Source organism: Cydia pomonella, chromosome 28, assembly GCF_033807575.1.
Source record: "Cydia pomonella isolate Wapato2018A chromosome 28, ilCydPomo1, whole genome shotgun sequence".
Classification (NCBI taxonomy): domain Eukaryota; kingdom Metazoa; phylum Arthropoda; class Insecta; order Lepidoptera; family Tortricidae; genus Cydia; species Cydia pomonella.
This window is the reverse complement of record NC_084730.1, coordinates 4,122,149-4,140,825: the sequence shown is the minus strand read 5'-3', so window position 1 is coordinate 4,140,825 and position 18,677 is coordinate 4,122,149. Positions and strand designations below refer to the sequence as shown.

At 41.6% G+C, this 18,677-nt stretch overlaps 2 protein-coding genes across 4 annotated transcripts in view; both read left to right on the top strand.

The window, feature by feature from the left end:
• Window positions 1–18,677, top strand: part of LOC133532942 (synaptotagmin-7-like) — a 940,830-nt gene that overhangs the window by 851,375 nt on the left and 70,778 nt on the right. The window lies entirely within an intron of this gene.
• Window positions 11,967–16,492, top strand: LOC133532993 (uncharacterized). The gene is made up of 2 exons (XM_061871897.1): window positions 11,967–13,013; window positions 14,255–16,492. Exons 1-2 carry the CDS (start codon window positions 12,130–12,132, stop codon window positions 14,259–14,261), a joined length of 891 nt encoding a protein of 296 aa, XP_061727881.1. The 5' UTR covers window positions 11,967–12,129; the 3' UTR covers window positions 14,262–16,492.

Below are 18,677 nucleotides of genomic sequence, written 5' to 3'. Positions count from 1 at the left end.
GGCCGGTTTCCTCACGATCCGAAAAGCGACTGGTGAGTCAAAAGTGAATCAAAAATCAAATGATACTACCTACATAAGTCCCGATAAACTAATTGGTACGAGCCGGGGTTTGAACCCGCGACCTCCGGATTGCAAGTCGCACGCTCTTACCGCTAGGCCACGAGCGCTTTTGACCAGAGTATACTCGTACAATGACAAAAAACGATTAAGATGAATAAAGAACGAGTGACGAAAACAGAATGATATGAAAGAAGAAATAAAGCGATGCAAATACTGAAAATAGTAGATTGTTAACCAAGGTATGAAAGGCACCCATTTCTGTCGAGGTAGTTTAACACTCGAATGCAGTGAGACTGAAATGGTGCCTTTAGCTAAACAGCCTTTAGTTAAACACTCTAAATTTAATTTCGAATACAAGAAAAGTAAAATACATGTGTATTTAAAAAACATAACTAAGTAAAAGTATACATTTTTATAGTATTTCTTGAGGGTATATATAAAGTATCGTGATTTGTGGAATAGAGAGATGATATCAGAATGCAAATTACACTACAAATCCATTCAATATCAAATTTTTAATTGTTTATCGTAATATAAAAGAAAAAACCGGCCAAGAGCATGTCGGGCCATGCTCAGAGTAGGGTTCCGTAGTTACTCTTCCGTTACAATAAGCTAAACTGGAGCTTTTTTTAAAGTATGGTAGATTGTTAACCAAGGGATGAACTGTGGATGTTCGTCTTTTTACTATGAAGGGGAAACTTTTTGCGATAACTCAAAAACAGCTAAACTGATCATATCCGCTATAGTTTTCATTTAATTTTTAACTCCCGACGTAAAAAGAGGGCGTACGTTTAACGGCAATGTCTATGTGTCTATCTGAGGCATTGTAGCTCTCAAACGGATGACCGATTTCAATAAGTTTGTTTCGTGAAAGCGAGTTTCCTTGCGGTGGCTCTTAGCCATGTTTGATAAAAATCGATCCAGCAGTTCGAAGAGTATCAGCTCTTTTCCAAAATTATGTATATGTAATGGCAGCGACCTGCGACATAAATTACTCTATGTTTTACGGTTGGTGCTAGTGCTGCCTCTGGCGGCAGAAAATTACAGTATTACTCGCTTTTATTGTCAGTGTTATATGTCAATTTTCAGCGTAATGGAATAGGCGTCAGTTTAACGCAGCGGCTTACGTGAGCGAATAGAGGTGCGGCTACCCACGGCATTCGCGTTCCCAACGAGATCGCCCACGTAGGACACTTCCATAGGCATCAAAGGATTGATTCACCCGCGCCGCGCTGCGCCGTTTCGCGTCCGCGAGTTATTCGCTCACGTAAGCCGCTGCGTAACCCGAATTTAATTTAAAATTCAGACATTTAATGCTGATTTATTATCCGGATAAACTAAAACGTCTAAAATTCGCAAATGCTGACTTAGAACACAACTGCCTTTCGTTTAATTACTTAACACTATATTAATTTCAAAAAGACGTAACCCGTTCACTTATTTGTGTCACTTACTACATTTTGTGAATTAACTGTTGTGTAACACTTGTTGTAAAGGACATAAAGATTTATGTTATTAATGCCACTTACGTCTTTCGTAAAATGTAATGATGTACTTTTGTAGTAAAGGACATATAAGATTCATGCTTTCATGCCGCTTACGACGTTTTTCACCCTTTAAAAGCGACACCTATCGTGCCCGGTGTATCATCGCGAACCTTCTCGGAACGCAGGAAGGCTGATATTGGGCTGGAGCTACAACCGTCAGTTGTCTTTTTTGGCTGTCAAAGCGGTGTTGAAATGGTGTAATTAACGTACTGCGTCTTGTAAAAGATGTGTAACATTGCGTTATTTATGGCACTTACAGCGTTATTTAAATGAAGGGGTGTATAATTTACATTTAATTTAGCCTTTACCGCGTAGACTGACAGGTGTGGCCATTTTAACGTTGTTTGTTAGGTATTTATATTTGTAATGTTAAATGTAAATATTTATTTTCCTTTTTTATTGTGGAACGTACCACATTACAATCTATAAATTGTATATACAGATGTCAATCACAATAAAAAAATCAACAATGATCAACTCTGGTCAACGCGGGACTCGAACCCACATAACGTGTTTAAGCATTGTTATGGCAGGTGTCCAGATCTCTTTACAATAGCCCAATCTTTTGATCAGCCAAACTTAAACAGTGTTTAATAAACACTATGACCGGCCCTCTTCTCCACTTTATTTACAATAGCCCCTACACCAGCTGGGACCGATTTACGGGTATCTATTTGTACCCGTGAATAGGTTCTAGCTGGTGTATTACATAACATCAAATTTGTCTAAAAGGGCCTCTGCGCTGTTGGCTTCGGCCCCACGCATGCCTCCCAAAGGTCCGGGACCTCATGGTCCCGAGATATGGAAAGACAAACAAATAATAATAATAAAATTCTTTGGATTGCCGGTCCAATGCGTTACCAATTGCGCCAGCTGACCATCCGTCACCAGACCCCGTTGACCAGAGTTGATCATTGTTGATTTTTTATAGAATAGAATAGAAATAGTTTATTCATGACAAAAATATACAAATAGAAAGAGGAACAAAAACAAACTTATACATAACATTACAACGTATAACATTATATTACATGACACATATTAGCCACGAAATGGTCCCGACTCAGCATGGTGTTAGCCTGGGTCGGACAACGCTGGTCTTCCGCCGTGGCCATAAGCGAGCGAAGCAGCGACTGATTGACATCTGTATTCCGGGTGTTTCCTGTAACAGGAGCAATAAATTAAACTGTAGGCTGTACTCCTCAAACTCACCAACATTTGTTCAGAAACTTTTAAAAATAACTTGTTTTAATTTTTATTACACATTGAAGTTAATTCTAAGACGCAATGTATTGCGAATTTTGTTACGTTTAAAGCGTGACAAGCAACGTCAAACACACTGATGTCAGCGTACATTGAAAAAAATATTAAATTTGTATGAAAAAGATAAAATCTTAAGATTTCATGATTTTTAAAATTTGTTAATCAAAAGCTATATATCGTTTTAGGAGTAGAATATATGGTTTAATTATTTGCTCGTGTTACAGGAAACACCCGGTATACAATTTATAGATTTGTAACGTTGTTAATTATAAAGGTAGTTACTATACTTGCTATACTGTAATAAACATCCAAAACCAAGTTAAGAGGGTATAAAAAAAACGGACAAGTGAGAGTCGGACTCGCCCGCCGAGGTTTCCGTACTTTTTAGTATTTGTTGTTATAGCGGCAACAGAAATACATCATTTATGAAACATTCAATTGTCTAGCTATCACGGTTAGTGAGATACAACCTGGTGACAGACGGACAGACGGACGGACAGCGGAGTCTTAGTAATAGCGTCCCGTTTTACCCTTTGGGTACGGAACCCTAAAACCGACGAAGTGCTTCGAGAAAAGGTAGGTAGTGCCCTTGCGCTTCGCTTTGCTGATCTTGGCGGGGGCACTACCGTGCCCCCAGATAGTTTTATTATTTTACAGTACATATGGTGCTACTTTACCGCACTAGTGCGCAAATTAGCATATTACGTTACTGTGTCAAACATTTGAAGGGCCATATGTACCTACTGTAAAACGTTGTACGATACATGTGCGAATAGGTCATTCGCCACTCGTTTCGAATTTCCTATTTTTCGCACTTGTATCGTAATGTACTATTACTAACCGAATACGATAAAGAGAATTCAGGTGCGTGCGTACGAGTATTATTGAACGGGACTGTTTTACATTTAGTAATAATTTCTTATTTCTTATTAAATAATTTACCACACAATGTACCACTTTTCTTTATGCATTCATTCTCTTCCACTGACAACAGAATAGGGCTGTTTCCAATTTTTTGAAACGCTTGTATTACGTTCTATATTAACTAAAAGTTGCCCTAAAATTCAACTTTTGTACTAAAAACGGCTTTAAATATGTTAAATTAACAAAATAATGAAACTCTTTGAAAATTGTGTGACGTCACAGTTTACGGTTTGACACATAACTACATACTTTACTTACACACGTAGAAGATACGAACTGTCAACTGACATTTGTCATTTGTTGTTTATCGCCTAACTGCCAACAGTGTCAATCCGAGAGTTGTGACGTCATCAGAATCTTCAATGACGTTTCGAGTTTGGTCACGTGACGTGTGCCAAAAGGTATTTTAAATTCAATATTTACAAAAATATGGTCATTACAGGTCCCCTAAAAGTAGTTTAACATGTTCTGATAATCCAAAATAATTTATTGGGATACAATTCTGCCCTAAGATTTGCAGATGGAAACAACCCTATTCTAAGCTTATGTATCATAGACCTAACAGCATATGCCTTTGACATGAGGACATGACACTTAGGAAGTGGAGACAACGTCCATTGTGACCAGTTAACATGACAGACAGGAAATGGCGTTATTACCTGCTTTGCATATTGCTGAGAGTATTTTTAGATGTGATTGTTAGAAGTATCCGAGCAGACAATGTGCAGTTTAACTGCCTTTACATATTTGACGGCCTCCAGGGGGGTCATCCATGAAATACGTATCACGAATTTCAAGATTTTTTGACACCTCCGTGTGACGTCATATATTTGGAAATTTTGTTTTCATCGAAAGCGGCAGTTCGAATTAGGTATTATTATTTCATCGACCGAAGCGTTAGCGAAAATCTTCGTTTTAACTTTTAACTCGGCCATTTTGCTTTCTTATGTCCGGTTGTTTTCCTCCGCAAGTATTAACCGATTCTCGTGAAATTTTGTGACCAGGTTCTATGATTTAATAGTTTTTTTGTCAATCCAGTTTTTGGAAAATTCTCAAAATGCGGAAATTGACGTAAAGGACTTAAGCGCCAATAGCGTTTATAGCACTTAAGACCATTGTGAGTTCACGTCATAACGACCCAGCCACTCACTTCCCTTTAACATTTTCTAAGCTTAACGCGAGGTCTATAGCTCACAGAGCGACTAGTGTAGTTAAGTAAGTAAGTAAGTAATAGTACATTACGAAACAAGTGCGAAAAATAGGAATTCGCACATGTAACGTAAATACAACGTTTTACAGTACATATGGCCCTTTAAATGTTAAATTCGACACAGTAACGTAATATGCTAATTTTCGCACTAGTGCGGTAAAGTAGCACCATATGTACTGTAAATAATATTTATTGCACCAACAATTATACATTACTTAACAACAATTTTATCTGTAAAATGAATTTAAAAAAATTAAACAGTTTTCGGTTAATACAGATTTACGGCCCGATTCGAAGAATGAGATACGATAACGATAAGTTCTGGTTTAGATAAGTTCTCGTTTAGGTATCGTTTGTATGTCGTTTAATTGACAGAAGCAGCTCGATTCGGGCAACCAACGTCACTTTGACATTAGAAATATCGTAGATAGATCTTATTGGGATCACAGCGGAATCGAAATAAACGTCAATTTTTACATGTCGTATATTTATCGATCTTTTAAAGATCTTTCCAAGATCTTAAACGTGTCTTAATCATTCGAATTATTCGAATCGGGCCGGAAGTCAAAAGTGATGTCCCAAAGTTTGTAAAGTAAGAGGTTATTAGTATTACATGCGAGGTTGTCGTTGAGATTCAAGATGGCGAAGACGTCTCGAGAATATTTTTTTGTGTTTTGCTCATTTATGTTGTTCAAAGTGTAGTATTGATAGCTTATTATATTATGCAGTGAACTATCGTGAAAGTGTGCAGTTAATGAAAAACTAATCTTGAAACGCGTTTAACCATGTTTTAATCAACATCCGGCAATCCATCGTGGCTTTTAGTAAAGTCCAGCTATCTCTTTACTAAAAGCAACTACCGAACAACGTCATGCTCTACGAGCACACTTAAAACTTACAACGAAACTTGACATTGGCAAAATCATCATAGATTTGATGGAAGCCATATTTTAAAAGAAGAAGAATGTTTTACATGCCCCAAACACGTCTAAGACATAAGTAGGCATGTGCAAGGGACAGTTAAAAAGAGGCAATCACAAAAATTCGCATCAGTCATATTTTAAATTAATATCTTTTTAATAACACTCCTGATTATTTTTATTTACATCCCCAAGGTCAAGGACACCCTATATAGCTTATAATTAAGATACATTCTCCGGATATGTCGCAGACACAATTAGGCTGCTTCAAGAGACAGATAAATAATAATAAGAGGCAATCTCTGCAAATTATATTAAGTATGTATGTACAGTCAGCTAAAGAGATTTTTTTACATATAGGAGACAAACGAGCACACGAATTGCCTGATGGTAAGCGATTACCGCCGCCTATGGACACCTGCAACACCAGAGGAGTTGCTAGTCATTGCCGGCCTTTGAGATGGAAGTACCTACGCTCTTTTCTTGAAGGTTTGAAAGTCGTGTCGGTCCAGAAATACCGCAGGCGACATGCCACATCATTCATTCTACAGTTTATCTGAGCGAGGCAGGAAGTTTATGGAGAAACGCACAGTTGAGAACCGTCAACCATCTAAGTGGTGAAGATGGAAATGTTGTCGTGTAGAGCGATGGCGGAAAGAAGCGGCAGCATCTAAACTCTAATGATTTTATTTTGTTTTATTGATTAGGAGAACAAATAGAATAAAATGTACATAAAGTTCTATTAAAACTAACTTACACACTAAAACATGCATTTTCCTTCAAGACAGACCTCACCGAGATACACAGACCAATTCAGTTTACTTTATTACCATAGATATAAGAAGTAAGGAGATTTATAACGAAGCATAATTTCAACGAGTCTCGCTGTCTCCAACTGTCCCCCACCACATCATTAAAGGCGTGGCCAGACAACCAACTCACGCGCTGTGATTGGCCAAAACCGCGCGGTGTAAGAGCCTAGAGCGGCGGCACTAGAGTGAGGACAATTCGATAGAGCTATCGATATTTTACATGTTCTGAACATGACCTTAGAGTTTTGACATTTTTGTTTTAAGTAATAATTGTCATAGACTTAATTTATATTTCTTTAAATTTTTGATCTTATTTACGAGCTAAGAATTTTAAGGTACGTGTAAGGTATATTAGTTGATCCATAAGTTCTCTCACAAAGGTTTTTACTGATAAAATGTAATACAAAGCTTTTAATTTAAAAAAAAAAACATGTACCATGACGCGAAAGCTTGTTTATGCTTAACTAATCAAATTGTTTTAAATTTTAGTCATTATTTGATCTAATGTTTGTTTAAATTGTGAAATTGGGATTGTCGTTAGACGCGAGCGCTTCATTAAAAAAATAGTTTCAGTTTATTATAGCATATTTCGTCACCAATCGAAAGCAATTCCAGCATGTTACATAGAGTTATGAAGAACTGCAAGGGAAGTTATAGTAAATTATATTGTAAGTGTAGGCGACGCACATATATATTAAGTAAACTGTATCCTAGGTTTATTACTTTAATTTTAATTGGTTAAATTTGGTACATGTAATGCCATCTAGTGCAAATTATATTAATTAAAGCTACATAAAAACAATGGAAGGTAGCGAGTCCAAGTCATGCGCTGCATCTATATGTAACTATAAGGTAGTTGTACAATTCCAAAATTGACACCCGCCGCGTTGGCTCCTCGCTCGCCCCACAGTTTTTTTGGCCTTGTATTTTGCGAATATACGCCTTTCATTTAACCTGTCACCTACAATAAAGTGGTCTTCGAACCTGATCTGTGCTAATGTGATGTACAGAACTCCGGTGCAATTGTCGCAGGTTAAAACTCGTAAACAATACCGCCGCGAACTCGAGCGAATAAAATTGCAAATGGCGAGTACATCGAGCAAAGCGCCCGCGGAACCTATAGTTAATAAGCTCCTAAACCTCGGCACCGATGGTGACAATGTGAAACAGCCGAAGGATGTGGAACAAGTGAAAATGCAAACACCAAAAAGTGTACGTAGTTCTATTTCGTCAGCAAAGTCGAAGTTGTCTACGTCATCATCCATTGCAAAACGTAAGCAATTGGAATTTGAAGCCGCTCAAGCCAAGGCCCAGATTGAGCTGGCCCTTATTGATAAAAAGCTAGAAGCTGATCTAGCCCAAGTTGACGCCGAAGAAGCGCAGAGTGATAGTGAGCGTGGTAGTGAAGCGAACGGAGGCGCGCCTAGCAACAGAGCGCAGGCTAACGTCGAACAATGGTTGAGTCAAGGTCACGACGAAACTACTTACATACCGCAGCCTGATGTGCCATATCAGCCACAGCAGCAAGCACTGCCACCTAACCCTGCACCAGCACCCGTCAACTTACCTATAGTCCGGCAACCCGATGTTCCAAGTGACAGCATTCGAGAACTAGCGCTTACCTTGAAGGATATCATGACGAACTCGTCAGCCAAGCGTGAGGATCGTTTGCTCAGCCGCCTGTCTACGCCACGTGACTTACCAATTTTCAGTGGCGACAGCGTCGAATGGTTGCACTTTAAGAAGTCTTATACGGAATCTACTCGTGTCTGTGAGTTCAGTGAGTCTGAGAACCTGGAGAGACTACGCAAAGCACTGCGAGGCGACGCCAAGGACACGGTTACCGCTCTGCTGATCGGTAATACCCCGCCCGCAGCCGTCATGGAAGCTCTCGAATTAAGGTTTGGCCGATCGGATGTCATCATCATGAACCTTACGACGCAGCTGAAGAAGCTACCTTCGTTACCCACGTCATACCAATATGACCTAATAGATTTTTCAATCAAAGTTAACAACTGCGTAGCAACAATAGGTGCGCTAAATAAGCCAGATTATCTACGCAGCCCCGAGCTCGCATCAGCTGTTCTTAGCAAGTTACCGAGCACTTTGATTGGCAAATGGACCGATTTCGCATACAAAAAGTTAGATGAAGATCAGCCTAAGTTGACCCTGATCTCCGAATTTCTTAAACAAGAAGCACAAATGTTATCACTAGTTGGAATGACACAGGTACGTGAACAGAGTAAGCCGAGTGAAATAAAAACGACAACAAAATACTCAAGTGATAACAAAGGCCGTATTAATCGACCTATATTAACAACTAAAGCCGTCGAGGAAAACAAAGATTGTAAATTTTGTTCGAAAGGATTTCACCCGCTGCCAGAGTGCCGTGTGTTCAAACGCGCCATGCGCCGTGATAGATGGAAGTTCATCAAATCTCAAGGACTTTGTTACTGTTGTCTGACGTCACGACACGACAGAGACACATGCCCCGCGCCCGTGTGCGACATAGATGGTTGTGGACTCGCACACCACAAGATGCTACACTGGAAGAAGCCTACGTCATCACAATCAGCTGACGCGGTCGTCGACCCGCCACCCGAGCCGGCCCCAGCGCAGGCTCAACAGCCGGTCCCCGAGCCGGCGCCCTCGGCCCCCGACACCGTGGCACATGTTACATCGGATTGTGCTAAGCCTTCTTCTGCAGATAACGTTATGTTAAAAGTAGTGTCAGTGCGATTGCGTGGACCTAAAGGTACCGTAAGTACATACGCGCTTCTGGACGATGCCGCTTCAGTGTCTATGATAGACTCTAACCTAGCAGACGAGTTAGGTCTTAAATGTGAACAACCGCGTTCTATAAAGTTTACCGATGCGTTTGGACTGGAAGTGTACCAATCAGCTGTACCGACCGTTATCGCTCAGATAAGTGGACAAAACAATAACAATAGTTATGACATTAAGTTGCGTAAAGTGTCTAAATTAAATTTACCAGTACAAAACTTATCTGTAATTAACAGTTTAAATTGTAAACGTTTATCTCATATTAAGGATTATGTGTGTAAAAGTCGAATTGTACCTCGCATTCTTATTGGGGAAGATAATTATTTCTTAATCGCTCCGATTGAAATCATTCATGGTAGTGAAACCGAGCCCTATGGATCTCTGTGCAAGTTAGGTTGGTCAATTCATGGCAATTGTCGTCGCACTCACTCTAACGTTGCCAATGTGTTCCATCTCAGTCACACGGACAGCGAGAATATTGGTGAATTAAATGATTTAATTAAACATTCTTTTTCCCTAGACTCCATAGGAATTTCAACCTTACGCCGTGAAAATAGCGATCATTTAAGGGCATTGCAGATACTAGAAGATTCAGCGCGCCTTATCGGGAATCAATGGGAGGTTGGTCTGCCGTTCAAGAAGGACGTATTCACCATGCCAGATACACGCGAAGCTGCCTTTACGCGACTACAGTCTTTAATGCGCAAATTTGCTAAAGACTACGCGTACGCAGATCGCTACCGAATGGAGGTAAACAAGCTGTTTGCCGCTGGTTATGCACGTGAGCTCAAGGAAAATGAACTTTCGGCCGACCGCATATGGTATCTCCCGCACTTCGGAATTCAAAATCCCAACAAACCTGGTAAGTTGAGACTTGTTTATGATTGTGCTGCAAAAGTAAATGGGAATTGTCTTAATAGTTATTTATTAACGGGGCCAGATTTATATAATTCACTTATGGGAATTATGCTCAGGTTTCGCGAGAATAAAATAGTTATAATTGGGGACATTAAAGACATGTTTTTAAGGGTGAAAATAAGGCCGGAAGATCAACACGTACTTCGTTTTTTATGGCAGGAATCTCCGGGCGCACCCGTAAAAACATGTGTTATGCAAAGTCTATTGTTTGGTGCCACTTGCAGTCCTTTTATAGCTCAATTCATTAAGAATAAAAATGCATCTAAGTTTGATGATTTATATCCGGAGGCGGTAAATGTTATTGTAAATAGTCATTATATGGATGATTGTTTATATTCAACTAGCAGTGTAGAAAATGCAGTTAAGTTGGTTGAACAAATTACTCTTATTCACAAGAGCGGTGGATTTGAGATACGAAACTGGTCCAGCAATAGTAAGGAGGTATTGAAAAATATACCTACTGACGCGCTCGCGCAAACAGCTGTTCACTTCAAGGACGGAGTCATGAACACAACCGAGCGCACATTAGGGTTAATGTTTCATCCCTCAGATGATTCTTTTGGATTCAAAATTTCATTTAATCGGGTCCCACAGGAAATATTAAATGGATCTGAGGCTCCTACAAAAGCAAAAATGCTTAGTCTCATCATGTCGGTATATGACCTTCACGGTTTTTTGTCGCCTTTTATTATAAAGAGCAAAATAATATTTCAGAACGTTCACCGCAGTGGCGTGGATTGGAACAACCACATCCGACCGGAAGAGCACGCGTGCTGGGTAAGGTGGCTCGACGAGCTTAAACTACTAGCTTCGCTACGCATACCACGGCACTACGCTGACGCGGGACCATGGACGCGATGCTATGACGATTCGGCGGATGGGGTAAGTGACCCCACCATTATAAGTACCGAATTGCATGCTTTTTGTGATGCCAGCAGTAAGGCATATGCCGCTGTTGCTTATTGGCGTTTTGTTCGCTCAGATGGAACTCTCAATATCTGTTTTGTGGCGAGTAAAAGCAGAGTGACCCCACTTCGTCCGGTATCCATACCGAGATTAGAGCTTCAAGGTTGTTTGCTCGCTGCTCGTCTTGCCGCCACAATACAGAACGAGCACAAAGATATCAAGCCAAACAAGAGGTATTTTTGGACGGATTCAAATACCGCCCTCCAATGGATTCGCAGTGACCCTAGAGACTATAAACCATACGTCGCTCACCGCCTCGGTGAGATTGACGAGTTGACTACTGCATCAGAGTGGCGTTACGTGCCCACGTCCTTGAACGTAGCTGACGTGGCCACTCGTGAGGATGCGCCACCACTGCAGTTCGATGATGTATGGTTCCAGGGGCCTAGGTTCTTGCGTGACCGTGAAAGTGAGTGGCCCAAGGATCTTAAGAGTTCTAAGCAGCTCGAAGAGGCTCTTTGTGAACGTAAGGTTATTAACGTCGTGTCTTCGGCCGACTGTACTAGTACGTTGCCGGTACCTAACGAAAATAAATTTTCGTCGTGGATTCGATTACTTATGACAACTTGATGTGTATTTGTATATACCTATACGTAGTTATAGGGCGCTTGCGCCGATGGCGGAATCAGTAATAAACTAGCTTGCGAACTAGACGGTGGTTTCACTTAAATATATCTCAGTGTCGAACGAGGATTCTAAAGTACCCGCGCTAAGTGAAATATAAAATGGCGTTTTTTGGAAATTTAACGAATTTCGATCACAAAACCGGCGAATGGCAGATATTTCACAGCAAATTAAAGCAATTCTTTGTGGTGAATAAAATTGTGGATGAAGAGGACAAGCGAGCACTTTTATTCACGCACATGACGGACGAAACCTACCGCTTGTTACGTAACTTGGCTCATCCAAAGGAATTAGAGGAGCTCGAGTTCAAGGAGCTAGTGAAATTACTCGACGGCCACTTTAAGAAGAAACAATGTACATACGCTGATAAGGCCAAGTTTTATGCTGCGACGAGAGTGCCAAGCGAGAGTTTAGGGGACTGGGCGGCGCGATTAAGAGGATTGGCAACTTATTGCAATTTTGGCGCAGCCCTGGAAGCGAATTTAGCAGATCGTTTCATCCTAGGCTTGGGCTCGGGGCCCGAGCGTGATAAATTATTTGAAAAAACGGCTACCCTCTCGATGGCGGAGGCTCTGGAGATTGCAGAGAAAGCAGCAGTCGCTAGGGAAGCGAAGACAGAGATGGCGGCAACCGTCAAAGAAGAGCCCGTATTTTATGGCGCTAGTGGAAACGGGCACGGCCGAGGCGGCTGGAACAAAGGGCATCGCGGTGGTAGCAGCGGTGGCGGAACCCGGCCGGCCGGAGGCGACCAGCGGCAGCGAGATGATTTGCGATGTGCCGTTTGTGGGATGAGAAACCACGATGAAGATAGTTGCCGTTACAAGCGTTATAGATGCCAGAAATGTGGAGTTATAGGACATTTAAAAAAAGTATGTAAAAGCAAGAATTCGCGCGTCAACTGTATCGCCACTGAACTGGAGGAAAACGTGAACGAAGGAGGACACCGTGAGCAGTGTTGTAGGGAGTGCCAAAACTTTAATTTGAGGTACGTGTCTAATATTAAACCAATTATCTTAGATGTAATTTTAGATGGTAAAAATTTATCCATGGAACTAGATTGCGGTTCAGGAGTCTGCGTCATTTCAGACAGTTTGTATTATGAGATGTTTTCTGAGTACCAATTACAAAAATGTGACCTTAAAATGTGTTTTTATACCGGCCATCAAATCTCGCCACTAGGCTGTTTCCAAATAGGAGCTACTTACAACAGTAGAACCGAGACAATTATTATATTTGTTGTCACTAACGGTGGCCCACCTTTGCTTGGTCGAGATTTTATGGCCGCCTTTGACTTGATTGTAACTACAAAAACGAACCTTAATAGTATTGGCAATGACAATGATGTACACCAATTGTTAGAACAATATCCTGATGTTTGGCGCGATGAACTTGGTTCGTTCAACAAGTTCAAGGTCACTTTGCGTCTCAAGGAAAATTCATATCCAAAATTTTTTAAACCACGGTCGGTTCCCTTTGCCTTAAAAGCCAAGGTAGAGGAAGAACTGGATAGGTTAGTAAAGTTAGGTATTTTAGTTCCCGTGAATTACTCAAATTACGCTACCCCTATAGTGCCTGTACTTAAAGAAAATGGTAAAGTTAGGATAGCTGGCGACTTTTCCGTGACATTGAATAAGGATTTGGTAATTGACAAGTACCCGCTGCCACGAATAGAGGAGGTTTTCGCTAAGTTAGGCGGTGGCGAACATTATAGCAAAATAGACCTTAAAAATGCATATAATCAGTTTATATTGGATGACTCATCGCAGGAACTCACGACCATAAATACTTCGAGAGGATTATTTAAATATACACGATTAGTGTACGGCTTGGCTAATGCGCCAGCGATTTTCCAAAAATCTATGGAAACCCTTCTCATAGGTATTGAGGGCGTAAGTTGCTGGCTTGATGACATTTGTGTAACAGGGTCCAATAAAAAGGTGCATTTGGAAAGGTTAAATTTGGTTTTAAATAGATTAAATGATGCGGGGCTGCGTTTACAAAAAGAAAAATGCGAATTTTTCAAAACTAGTGTCACCTATTTAGGTTATGTTATTAATAAAGACGGCCTACAGACATGTCCCACGAAGGTTGAGGCCATTTTGAATGCACCAGAGCCAACAAATGTGACCGAGGTGCAGTCGTTTCTAGGCTTAGTTAATTATTATAGAAACTTTATTCCGAATGCTTCGGCGTTAATGAGTCCCTTACACGAGCTGTTACGTGCAGGAGCTGAATGGAAGTGGGGAGAGCGGCAGCGGGACGCCGTGCGCGCGGTGCGCCGCGAGCTGGCCTCGGAGCGCGTGCTGGCACACTTCGAGCCCAGCGCGCAGCTGGTTCTCAGCGCAGACGCTGGACCCGGGGGCCTGGGCGCACTTTTGGCACAACGCGCCGCCGACGGACAGGAGAGACCGCTGGCGTTTGCATCCCGCTCCCTCACCTCCAGCGAACGTAATTATAGTCAGATCCAGAAAGAGGCGGCAGCTTTGATCTTCGCTGTAAAGCGTTTTCATCAATACCTATACGGACGCAGTGAACCATTTATTCTAAAAACCGACCACAGACCGTTAGTTTCGATTTTCAATCCCCAAACCGGAATATCAGCTACGACAGCCTTACGTCTTCAAAGGTACGCTATTATATTGTCGGCATATAACTATACTGTGCAATATGTTTCTAGCAGCAATAACTTAGTAGCAGACTATTTTTCCCGCGCGCCCGTGGCACATACGTGCAGCGATAGTGATAAGGAATTCGACACGTTATGTGCACTAAATTTTTTAGATTCGGTTTCATCGGCGGTAACCGCGCATGACATTAAAAGGGCTACCGAGGTCGATTCAACTCTTCAAACGGTAATTAAATATATGCACAAGGGTTGGCCGCGTAAAATCAATTGTAAATCGGTCCAACCTTATTATAATTGCAGAACCGATTTACAAATTGAAAATGGATCCTTATTGCGAGGGCATAAAGTCGTAATTCCAGTATCACTCAGGGGACGCATGTTAAGCGAACTGCATAGCACGCACTTAGGTATTGTTAAAATGAAATGCGCAGCGCGCAGTAGGATGTGGTGGCCGGGTATCGACCAGGATATCGAGCACTGCGCCGGCGCGTGCCAGGCTTGCGTGGCGCTGCGGCCGGCCCCGCCGCGGGAGCCGCCCGCGCCGTGGCCGCGCGCGCCCGGTCCCTGGCAGCGTGTGCATATCGACTATATGACGATAGGGCAAAGGGTGTACTTAATTGTGGTCGATTCTTATAGTAAATGGGTGGAATGTCTACACATGCCAAATGGTACTAGCACACAATCATTAATAGCGAAATTAAAGTACATTTTCTCAGTATTCGGTATACCTAAAGTTTTAGTATCGGATAACGATGTAAAAATTCATTGCGCTGAATTTAGGGCATTTTGTTCTAACAATGGTATAAAATATATGAATTCGCCGGTGTATCATCCTAACAGTAACGGTCAAGCGGAAAATTCTGTTCGCACATTTAAAAAAATGTTAAAATATATTTTAAAACAAAATGTAATCTCACATGTAGTACATGAAAAATTGTTAAATTACTTGTTTGACTACAGAAACTCTGTGCACTGTACTACCGGGGAAACTCCTGCCAAACTTATGTTTGGAAGGGAGCTGAGAACTCGCCTTGATTTAATATTACCCTCAGACTGTACCGCGAGCGCGATTGATAACACAACAACAGCTGTTTGCACGCATAGGCGAATATTTCAAGTTGATGAAATAGTTTGGGCTCGGTGGTACAGTGCAAGAAAGGAAAGTTGGGAGTTAGGTAAAATTAAAGAAAAAATAGGGAATAAAATGTTTAAAATATATGTAAACAAATACGATACAATCTGTATAAGACATGTGGATCAACTTTTAAAATATAAAGGTCAAGATATTGACAATTTCATTGAAGGGAAAAATGATGTTTCAAACGACCCTATACCATTGCCCTCATTTCCTTCCTCGTCTATTTCAAGCAGTATGCCAATTTTACCTACCGATTCTGTGGTGGATAATGCACCTCCCGCTAGAATAGTTGTAGAGGAAAGGAGTGCAGAAGAAGCTGGGAATGAAGTGTGGGCAGAGTTCGAGGAAGAGACAGGTGAGCTCGGGCCGTCTGCGCACGACCCAGCTGCGACCGCGCCCCCGGCGTCGCCGGCGTCGTCGGTGCAGCTGCCGAGCGCAGCCGCTCCGCGCGAACATGGTACGTCTGTTTTAGACGAGTGACCAATGCGTCACAATTTGCGCCCCAGAAAAAAGGTAGATTATAAGCTTTAGTTTGTTTAAAATATATAATTATGTATAAATTTAGTTATACATATTTAGTTATTAATTTATTTAGTTTTAAATAGTGGTGAAGGGATGATGTGTATTTGTATATACCTATACGTAGTTATAGGGCGCTTGCGCCGATGGCGGAATCAGTAATAAACTAGCTTGCGAACTAGACGGTGGTTTCACTTAAATATATCTCACAACTGCACGGGTATTGCTATTTATTAAAAAATGTCAACGTAAATGCAATCGAATCGACACCGGGCTGGTACAATCGGCGGAGAACCTGTTAATTAAAAAATGTCAACATGATTCTTTTCTTGCAGAAATTGATTGTTTAAGGAAAAATAAGCCGTTATCGAAAGATAGCCGGCTACTGCAGTTAACACCTTATCTTGACGATGCGGGCCTACTACGGGTAGGAGGCCGCATCGACAAGACTGTGGGTGTCAAGGAGTCTACGAAGAGGCCTGTGATTCTTGATGGCAAACATCGAATCACCAGACTGCTCGTAGAATACTACCACAGACGAGCACTGCACAGAGCTCAAGAACTAGTAGTTAATGAACTAAGGCAACGCTATTGGATTCTCCAATTGCGGCCAACTGTGCGCGCAGTCGTAGCTCATTGTCTGTTGTGCAGATATCGTCGCGCCGTGCCGCAGCCACAGCGCATGGGTGACCTGCCAGCTGCCCGGCTGCAGCACAACCGTCGTCCGTTTTCGTTCACCGGAATCGACTTTTTTGGCCCAATGGAGGTCACAGTAGGTCGTGGTAGGCAAAAACGCTATGGCATGTTATTTACTTGTCTTACAGTTCGAGCCGTTCACGTCGAAATAACGGAAAGCATTACTACTGATTCGACCATAATGGGTTTAAGACGAATGATAGCACGCAGAGGCGCCCCTACTGTGATCTACTGCGATAATGGGACAAATCTTAAAGGTGCTGATTTAGAACTAAAGCGCAGTATCGCTGAGCTAGACAGCGATGTGCTGCGCCATGATGGACTCGTAAGAGGAATCGAGTGGAAATTCATTCCTCCAGGCGCTCCAGAGATGGGAGGCGCGTGGGAGCGCATGGTGCGCACTGTTAAATCATCCCTGCGAGCTGTACTCAAAGAACGCGCACCACGCCCAGAAACGCTCTCAACATTGATGGCGGAGGTTGAGGCCCTGGTTAATAGCCGTCCTATCACGTACGTATCAACGGACCCCAATTATCCTGAAGCTCTGACTCCCAATCATTTTTTGATTGGCACGTCATCAAACGGACCAGCTTTTGGTAGGTACGACAACGAGGATCTCCAGCTCAAACGTCAGTGGCGGTTAGCGCAACGTCTAACTGATATGTTCTGGGCACGTTGGCTTAAGGAGTACTTGCCAACACTTCTTCCGCGACAGAAGTGGACGCGCGAAAGGCGTTCCTTACAGGTAGGAGATTATGTAATTTTAGTCGAACCTAACTTAGATCGTGGATCATGGCGGCACGGAATAGTGAGTGCGACACATACTGGTAACGATGGGCGCACTCGCGTTGTCGATGTCCGCACGCGTACGGGAATTTTACGCCGCCCCGTCACACGCGTCGCCTTACTTGCACCAGAGATGGCTCGTGATGACTAGTCATCACTAAGGGGGTGGGATTGTAGGCGACGCACATATATATTAAGTAAACTGTATCCTAGGTTTATTACTTTAATTTTAATTGGTTAAATTTGGTACATGTAATGCCATCTAGTGCAAATTATTTTAATTAAAGCTACATAAAAACAATGGAAGGTAGCGAGTCCAAGTCATGCGCTGCATCTATATGTAACTATAAGGTAGTTGTACAATTCCAAAATTGACACCCGCCGCGTTGGCTCCTCGCTCGCCCCACAGTTTTTTTGGCCTTGTATTTTGCGAATATACGCCTTTCATTTAACCTGTCACCTACAGTAAGTATAATGCACCATTAAATAAGCTTTTAAATCATATGTACGAATAATAAGGAAAGAGTAATCATAATTATCAGTAAAAATCTTTCTGATAGAACTTTTGGATCGACTAAGTATACAATATACTATTATTTTAAACATATTTATATTCTATCGTTATATAAAAGAGGCGAAGTGTAACTGGAAACATTTTTCTTGAAAATGATCCGAACAAATAACACTTTCCTCGCTCGTAAACCAGTTAGGGCCCCCTACCTGTAGCATCTATCCATTTTTCTTTAATACTGGGATTTTTCGGGAAACTGAAAAAAATTGCAATCATGAACATATTTGATTATACCTAGTGCAGTTATTCGAATCGTTGCTAAGAACCTCAATAAAATATACTTATAGGTATAAACTATAATGTTATAAATAAA